Source organism: Phacochoerus africanus, chromosome 3, assembly GCF_016906955.1.
Source record: "Phacochoerus africanus isolate WHEZ1 chromosome 3, ROS_Pafr_v1, whole genome shotgun sequence".
Taxonomy (NCBI): Eukaryota; Metazoa; Chordata; class Mammalia; order Artiodactyla; family Suidae; genus Phacochoerus; species Phacochoerus africanus.
In genome coordinates, this window is record NC_062546.1 from 5,540,358 (window position 1) to 5,549,681 (window position 9,324).

At 56.2% G+C, this 9,324-nt stretch overlaps 1 protein-coding gene across 1 annotated transcript in view; it reads left to right on the forward strand.

The window, feature by feature from the left end:
• The window catches only part of BMP7 (bone morphogenetic protein 7), a 90,398-nt gene extending 81,783 nt beyond the window's left edge, over positions 1-8,615 (forward strand). Inside the window, exons 5-7 of the mRNA XM_047770804.1 lie at positions 1,615-1,691; positions 3,295-3,405; positions 8,022-8,615. Coding sequence (XP_047626760.1) covers positions 1,615-1,691; positions 3,295-3,405; positions 8,022-8,171 — 338 coding nt within the window. The 3' untranslated portion in view covers positions 8,172-8,615. The remainder of the gene's footprint in view (positions 1-1,614; positions 1,692-3,294; positions 3,406-8,021) is intronic.
• The last annotated feature ends 709 nt before the right edge of the window (positions 8,616-9,324 follow it).

A 9,324-nucleotide genomic window follows, 5' to 3' on the forward strand; every position in this document is an offset into this window, starting at 1 on the left:
TCACCATCCACGTTGGCTTCATCTCGAGGCTGTGGATTCCCGTTGCCATAGCTCTTCCCAGGAGGAGATGACCAGCTCTTCCCGTGGGTCTTTCTTGGGCCCGAGGAGACTTTTTCCAGTGGCCCCACCTGTGCCTCCACCTGTGTCCTTAGATTGGGCCACTTGCCCTTTACCTGAACTGACACCGTGCTTCTTGGGACAGGAGGTGAGCTCCTGAGCTCAGGACTGGGCTCTAAACCCATCATTGGCAAGGGCTGGGGTTGCCATGACGACCCCAGGCTCCTGGGAGGACCACCCGCCAGGCCATCAGAGAGAGCCGCTGGGCTGGGGAGCCAAGCGCAGGTCTGGTGAGCAGGCAGCCCCAGCTCATCTCCTGGGCTCTCCTCGAGGTCCTGCGAGAAGTTCTTGGGCCCCTCACCCAGAGTGTTCCTTTCCTTCTGGGGACAGTTGGGCCATGAGGAGGCCAGGGCAGTGGAAGAAGCTCAGGAGTGGGGCCCTCCCTTATGTGTGTGTTCACTCCGCAAGTCCTGGTGGCCTTGGACTTGGAAGTCCAACGATGCTTTCACAGGGCCCTTTTGAAGAGGTGACATTTGAGCAAGGCTTGACTATCAAGTCGGAGCCAGACATACAAAGATTCTGAGAAGGAGCATTCCAAGCAGAGGAAAGAGCAGGTGCAAAGGCCCTGATGTCAGGATAGTTTGGCAGCACATTCATGGTGTGGAAAGAAGGCTGGCGGGACTGGAGCTTGGTGGTTGATGGTTTGGGAGCCAGGGCCACGTGGGGCCTTGCAGGCCAAGGATAGGAGCTGAGACATTGCTCTAAGTGTGATAGAAGGCCTCTGGGAAGTTCTAGGTGGAGGAGAGACAGGTTGTGGTTAAGGAAAGATGAATCCCCCTAGCTTTGGGGCTCAGGGAAGATTGTGCAGTGGCGACAGTCGGGGGTGGGGGGCGCGGTGGAGGGGAGAGCGACGGAAAGAGACATAGACACAGAGGGAGACAGAGAGAAACAGATTTCTGCATGTTTATAAGCACTCAGTTCCTAACCTCAAATGCCTACAAACTTTTCATACTTCTGGAAAACCCCAGGGCGTAATTTTCATTCCTTGGGTTTTTCTGGAAGGTCAGTGGGATCTGACTTTGGCCCTCTCATTCCTTCTTGGTGGCTGGGGCTTTGTCGTAGGCCCTGTCTGCATCCACTCTTGCCCCGGGCAGAGCACTAAGCCTTAGGTGGGGGGCTGGCCCCACGGTGGGGGGAGGTTGAGGGGAGGCGGTCCCCCTGATTGAGCTCTTGCAGCCAGCATGGTGGGCTCTGGTTAGAGATGGACCCCCCCATGGGGAAGCTGGGCAGATGTCAGCCTCCAAACAAGAGAGAACAGAGAGAGCTGGCAGCTAAGGCTGCGTGAGAGGGTTGGGGCACTGCTGCCTCCCTCCCGGAGGCTGTTTGCTGAGGATTGAGGCTGCAGGTGCTTGAACGGCTATTTTGTCAGGAAAGCCACCATCCCACTTTCAGCGTTTGACGGTGTTCACACCACTGCCTTGGACAGAGGAGGCTTTAATGCGGGTGTGTTTCCTTTTCTTTTCCGCTCTTCTGCTCCTCCCGTCCTTGTCAATGCAGAGAACAGCAGCAGTGACCAGCGGCAGGCCTGTAAGAAGCATGAGCTCTACGTCAGCTTCCGGGACCTGGGCTGGCAGGTGAGTGGAGGTGGCGGCTGGCTGGATCTGCCCTGGGTGTTGGGGGCCTCTGGTGTGGGCTCCCTCGTGCCCCCTCCCCACGGCAGTGGGGCTTCATTCCATATGTGCAGTGAGCCGTGATTCTCACCTACGTCGGTATCGAGACTGACTCCAGCATCAAGACTCCACGGTCAAGAGCCCTAATTAGGAGAGAGGATTTAGGGTCTGGCTCTAGGGCTGCCTCGTGAAACCCAAGAGCAGCTAGAACCAGAAACCCACACGCTGTGCGCTATGAACCTCATTCTCCACGTGAACCCCATTTCCATCCTGTGCTGGCTGCTTCTCGCGGACGTGGCTCCCTTGCTCTGCCCTGTCTACCCCTCCTTCCCCTCCTGTGATTCAGATTCCCAGGGAAGGTGTTCCCATCATGGCTCAGTGGTAATGAACCTGACCAGTAGGCATGAGGACCAGGTTCGATCCCTGGCCTTGCTCAGTGGGTTAAAAGATCCAGCCATTGTCACGAGCTGTGGTGTAGGTCGCAGACGTGTCTCGGATCCCAGGTTGCCGTGCCTGTGGTGTAGGCCAGCAGCTGCAGCTCCAATTTGACCCCTAGCCTGAGAACTTTCATAAGCCGTGGGTGTAGCCCTAAAAAGACCAAAGGGGGAAAAAAAAACCAAGATTCCCAGGGAAGGCACTGATTGGCCTAGCTCAGGTCAGGTGCTTGTCCCTGAACCAATCATCAGTTTTAGGGGCGGGATCATGTTACAGGGCCACAGCCCCCCCCCTCTGGAATCATTTGACTGGAGCAGGGCAAGGATGGGGGGGGTGAATCCTAGAAAAAGCATGAAGGTCAAAGGATCTTGCAACTATTCACGGGTGCCTGTGTGGTTCCAGGCCCTTTTCTAGGCACCGGAGTTGCAGCCTTGGGCGTAGCAGTGAACCTGCCCTCACGGAGCCTGAGCACCTGCCCTGGTTTTGTTGTCCCCTCAGCAAGCTGGTAGCTCAGGTACCAGATTTGCCCTCAGGGCGCTTGTGCCCACAGCCAGCTGGGTGCTCTCCTGTGATTCTGTCAGCACTCCTACAACAACAGCCATGGTCTGAGGGGTGCCAGGCCGTGCTTACGTTCCAGTGCCAGAACAAAGCCCCCAGATGCCCTTGGGTCACTGAGGATGTCCTCCTCGCCAGAATGTTTCTGTGCGAACCCCGCCACATGCATCCTTTGTCGAGCAGCACGTGTGGTCCAGGCACCCCAGTCACCTGCCTCCCGGGTGGGTGAAGTGAGGCCCAGAGGTTTGGTTTAAAGCAAACTGCCCACGTGTTACCACTTCGTAGGGGTGAGGTTGATGCCACCCCGTCCTGTGCTGCTTCCAATGAAGAGCAAGCGTCCATTCCGGGCTCAGCCCAGCCCCGTGGTTGTCCCCTCATGTTGCCGTCTGCTGGGGCCACGAAAGGCTCTGCTGCCTGTTTCCCCTGCCTCTGCAGGAGCCCCAGCCGCCCGGGAGGAGGTGGGCCGTGCCTCTGACCTCGGGGGCCTCGGAGTCTGGCCCACAGGAGGCGGGTTTCAGCCCTGCCGCTCCCACCCTCCCCTCAGCACGCCCCCCACGGCCTCCCCTCTCTCCCGCAGGACTGGATCATCGCGCCCGAAGGCTATGCCGCCTACTACTGCGAGGGGGAGTGCGCCTTCCCACTCAACTCGTACATGAACGCCACCAACCATGCCATCGTTCAGACGCTGGTGAGTGAGGCCTGGTGCCGTCTGGGGTGAGGTCAGTTGGCGGGAGTGAGGCCACCAGATCCTGCCCTGGGCTCCTGTGAGCTGGCCCACGGCAGAGCTCTGCCCATGGCCACATGGTGACTCTCTGGAGCCCCGGGCACTTGTGCTTTTGTGGGCCTTTCCTCCATGAAATGAGATTAAAAATGGCATTTAATGACGTGCCTGTATAACCTTCATGCATGATCTTTAACCCCAAAGTACATGTAGTTCTCCTAATTTTAAAAGAAATTAGAATGCTTTCATGGGCTCCTAAAGGTTTCTTGGGCAGAGATCATTGTGCCTCATGACAAAGTGGCCCTGGCCCCAGCTCCATCTGGGTACCACTGTTCCTGGCTGTCGGCATCCACGCCCACAGGCTTCCCCCACCCCGTCCCCCAGCGTCGGAGCTTCCCCTCAGTGGGCAGTCTTGATAGCTCATTCCCTCCCAGAGCGCCTGTCTTTGCCTCCTCGCCTTGAACTTCATGGCTCAGCCATTCAGTGATGTTTATTGAGCACTGCATGTAGATCGCGCTCTGGGAACTGGGGACACCGCAGGGAAAAGCACACAGGGAACAGCACCGATGTGGACGCTGCCCTCAGAGCCTCATTTTCCAGGGGAGGAAACGGTCAAGTAAGCAAATGAGGAAACTTGAGGGAAAGGGAGGGGAAGTGATAGGAAGATGGAAGGACAATGAGACAGAGGTGAGGGATGATGGGAAGAGGTGAGGGATGATGCGACAGAGGTGAGGGACATGGGACAGAGGTGAGGGACATGGGACAGAGGTGAGGGACATGGGACAGAGGTGAGGGACATGGGAAGAGGTGAGGGATGATGCGACAGAGGTGAGAGATGATGGGAAGAGGTGAGAGATGATGGGACAGAGCTGAGGGGTGATGGGACAGAGGTGAGGGATGATGGGACAGAGGTGAGGGATGATGGGAAGAGGTGAGAAATGATGGGACAGAGGTGAGGGACATGGGAAGAGGTGAGGGATGATGCGACAGAGGTGAGAGATGATGGGAAGAGGTGAGAGATGATGGGACAGAGCTGAGGGGTGATGGGACAGAGGTGAGGGATGATGGGACAGAGGTGAGAAATGATGGGACAGAGGTGAGGGACATGGGAAGAGGTGAGGGATGATGCGACAGAGGTGAGAGATGATGGGAAGAGGTGAGAGATGATGGGACAGAGCTGAGGGGTGATGGGACAGAGGTGAGGGATGATGGGACAGAGGTGAGAGATGATGGGACAGAGGTGAGAGATGATGGGACAGAGGTGAGGGATGATGGGACAGAGGTGAGGGGTGATGGGACAGAGGTGAGAGATGATGGGACAGAGGTGAGGCTAGCCATGGGGCTCTGAGAGCCTTCGCTGGGTCCTTGGAGGATTCCGTGATGGTGAGATCAACACTCTTAACAGCTGCCCAGCGACACTCAAGACCTGTTGTTCTTACCACTTTACCGACAACAATGCTGGTATTGGTTAGGGACTTGGTTCTTAGAACCTGAGCTTCCAAGAGCTTGGTAGATACTTCCTTGCTGTGAACATTCTCTAGGCCTTTCCCGACAACTGGTCAACCTCCTCGGCATGAATACTTCTAAGCACAGAGAGCTCACTACCCAGGCCACCCCCTCTATCCTGCAGATCTCTTTGCTCCGGAGCTCTGCGTTTCATTTTGTTTTGTTTGTTTGTTTGTTTGTTTGTTTGGTGGGGTTTTTTTGTGTGTGTGTGTGTCTTTTTGCCTTTTCTAGGGCCGCTCCCGTGACATATGGAGGTTCCCAGGCTAGGGGTCTAAGCAGAGCTGTAGCCACTGGCCTACGCCACAGCCACAGCAACACCAGGTCCGAGCCATGTCTGCGACCTACACTGCAGCCCACGGCAACACCAGATCCTTAACCCACTGAGTGAGGCCAGGGATCAAACCAGCAACCTCATGGTTCCTAGTCGGATTCTTTAACCACTGCGCCACGACGGGAACTCCTGTGTTTCTTTTCATTTAGAGACCTGCCTCCCTCTTCCCTTGTTCCTGCCCCATGTGTGTTACTTCTTAGAGAAAAGGTTCCTCTATTTCTTTTCTTTGGACCAGGCTCTGCCCTTTGTTAGCGTCGCTTTGCCAGAGCCTCCTCCCAGTACAATGAACTCTGAGGCCTTCTTCAGGATTGACAGTCGTCAGGCTGGACAAGAATGGTCACCCCAGCCTGTTCCCGTCCCCTGTGCCAGCGTCCCTGCTCCGTCCTGGTCCCAGGACCAGCGGAGGTGATGGGGGTGTCTCGCGGGTCACCAGGAGCACCCCGGCACCCTCCACGGAGCCTTGCTTTCACGGTCCACGAGCACGAGCCCCGCCGCCCAGTGGCCACACACTCAATCCACGTTTCGCCCGTGAGCTCTAGGGTTAGACTGAATCCTTTGATGATTCTGAAATGCGGGTTATTTATTTATTTACTTATTTGCTTTTTAGGACTGCATTCGTGGCATATGGAAATTCCCAGGCTGGGGGTCCAATCGGAGCTGCAGCTGCTGGCCTACGCCACAGCCACAGCCACGCCAGATCCAAGCCACGTGTGCGACCTACACCACAGCTCATGGCAATGCTGGATCCTTAACCCACTGAGCCAGGCTAGGGATTGAACCTGCGTCCTCACAGATGCGAGTCAGATTCGTTTCCGCTGCACCATGACAGGAACTCGAGGGTCATATCTGAGTCCTTGCCTTCCAGAGAATCCGAGTGAAATAGAGAAGAAATGAGCTAACATCTGGGGTTTACTGTAAAATTATCCGAGGTTGGAGAATGTGGGGGAAGGTTTAGACTTGTAAGGTTTGAAATTGTCCCCAAAACCATCTGAGAAGGGTGCTGGCTGGCATGAGAGGTCGCAGACTGGGGCTGGAGTGCAGAGGGTCATCTGTGGCGTTTCCACTCGGTCCACATGGTGTGTTGGGAACCTGGAAGTTTCACATAAAAACAAAACAGGGCTGAACCGCCGGCCTGTCCTGAACCCTTGGCTCATCCGATGGCACTGCCTTGGGTGGCTGTGGGCAGCAGTGGCCGTCTCCTTTTAGTTTGCCCCAGTCCTCACTCTCCCCTATTGTCTGACTCCTGGCTGAGTGTGGTCATCAGTGGCACTCGTGTGGCCCCTGCCGGCATTTGAATTTGTTTCCCTCCAACCCTTACCCTCCGGAAGGTGCACAGAAGCCCTTGAGCAAGAAGGAGTAATAAACCTGGACAACCGGCTGGCATCTTTCTCCATTCTTTTTTTTTTTTTAATTTATTTTTATTTTTTGTCTTTTCTAGGGCCACACCCGTGGCATATGGAGGTTCCCAGGCTGGGGGTCTAATCAGAGCTGTAGCCACCGGCCTAGGCCACAGCCACAGCAACGCAGGTTACAAGCCACAGGAGCTGCATCTGCAACCCACACCAAGCTCCCGGCAATGCCGGATCCTTAACCCACTGAGCAAGGCCAGGGATCAAACCCACAACCTCGTGGTTCCTAGTCGGATTCGTTAACCACTGAGCCACAATGGGAACTTCTCTTTCTTCATTCTTAGCTTCTGGACCTTCTCCTTCCTTGCTGACGTGCACCCAAGTGTTTGCCGAAATTCTCTTCCTCTTATTTTTATTCCTCAAGAAGCAGAATCGTCTCGTGTAGTCTAGACTTGCACCCTCCAGTGCTGTCCACTTTTAATGTGTGGTTCTTGAGCACTTGACATGTGGCCAGTCGGAACCAAGATGTTTTGCAACTGGGTTTGGAAGACTTAGAACAAAAAAGAAAGATAAGATATCTCATTAGTGATATCTGAGGTTAAGTATATGTTGAAATGATAATATTTCTGAAATACGGGGCTCAGTCGAATAGATTGTTTAAATTAATTGCACCTCTTTCTTTTCCATCTCTTAAAAGGTGGCTCCTAAAACATGTTAAATGGCCTGTGTGATGTGCTTGACGTTTTTCTTGGGCAGGACACATCTGGCCCAGAGGTCAGCACCCTTTTTCTGAAAAGGGCCGGACAGTAACTATTTTCGACTTTGAGAGTCAACGGCCCCAGTTGAGCTGTCCGCCTCTGCTGTTGCGATGCCGAAGCAGGAGATGCTGTGGTGATGAATGGGTGTGGCTGTGTGCCCATAAAACTGTATTCGTAAAAACACATGGCGGGGCAGGGCTCGGCCTGTAGGCCAACCCTGGTCCAGCCCTGTGCTTCTTGACTCGGGGCGATTTTGCCTCCTGGGGGACGTTGGAAATGTCTGGAGGCAGTTTTAGTTGTCAGGGTTGGGAGCCGGGGTCCGAGTGCCTCTGACGTTGAGTGGGTGCAGCCCAGCGAGGGTGCCAGACCTCCTACAGTGCACAGGGCAGCCCCAAGACAGAGAGGGACCTGGCCACCCGCTTGCTAGCTGTCGGCTGCGTAAACCCCTGTGCGTGGGTTCTCCCACCTGTGTGTGATCCAAGGACAAACCCTGGAGCCGAGCTGGTTATCCATCAGGTGCTTAGAACCGGGGGCGCCAGGTACGTGTTGTCTCCGTGGCTTTTGTCCCAGCAGATGCGCGGGGGCCAGGCCGAGGCGATGCCCGGTCGCAGCCCACCAACGTTTCGGTGTGTGTTCCAGGTCCACTTCATCAACCCTGAGACGGTGCCCAAGCCTTGCTGCGCCCCGACTCAGCTCAACGCCATTTCCGTCCTCTACTTCGACGACAGCTCCAACGTCATCCTGAAGAAGTACCGGAACATGGTGGTCCGGGCCTGCGGCTGCCACTAGCCCTGCCCGAGGCCCGGCCACCCAGGGCCACCGCCGTGGCGAGGAGCCCGCAGACCAAAGCGGCTGCCTTGCCAGACCGTCTGTCCCCCTCCCCAACCTGAACGGTGCAGGCGTGTGAGGGTATTTGGGAGGCGAGTGGCTTTTGATCAGTGGTTCGTCGGCGGCGTCCTACGGACGAGATCCTACAAGTTGCTGCAGGCGAAACCCAACCGGAGGACACGTAGCTAAAGGAAAGTCGCCCGGCCACGAGCCCTGGCTGCGAAATCGCGGCCGTGCACCGACTCGTCCCAGGGGTAATGAGGAGCGCCCGTCAGCCAGGCCGCCGGCAGTGGGAGGAAGAGGGTGCGGCTGGGGGTGGGCACGTTTGTGTCTGTGCGAGAGGAAGACTCATGCGGAAGCTCCTGTAATACATGTCACAATAAAACGAATGAATGAAAATGGTTAGGATGTTACAGATATATTTTCCTAAACAATTTATCCCTATTTCTTGGTTTATTCCGATTTCATAAACAGAAGCTGCGGCCGGCGGAGGGAGGGAGGCCCCCTCTCCACGCCATCCCGGTTGCATTCTGAGGCCTGCCGAGGCTCTCTGTTCATGGAGACTGGCCCGGAATCCAGGATTGGCCCGGGAGGGAGAGGGAACTTTTCTGCTTGGAGTTGGGAGTGTGTTGGCCTCGAAGGAAAAAGAGGCTCCGTGGTCCAGCAGGGTGTGTGGTGGCAGAGACCCAGATAGGCGTCGCAAGCACCCGAAGACGCTAGGCACCAGCTTTCCAACCCTGCTGCCGTAGGAAGCCAGGGAGAAGTGGCAGAACTTGCGCTCCGCCCTGAGCTGTGGCCAGCGTATGGCCCTGTGTAAAGAGGCGCCAAGGAACCTAGCTCTTGGCAGGGCTGGAGAGGCAGGGGCTCGGTCCCTCACCCCGGAGGCGCTTGCCGTGGTCATTGGTGGCAGCGTCCTGGGGTCTGGGCGCCAACGAGGGCCTCCGTGGTCACCTCTACTCATTCGCAGACCCCTCTCGGAGGACTCTGTGAAAGAATGGGCCCCAAAGGAAGGGACCAGGGACACGGTGGGAGGTCTGCTGGGTGCAGGAGGTGCCGATGTGGGTTGCAAACCAAGGACTCCGAAGCTGTCTTGAGATTGACGGCCTGATCAAGT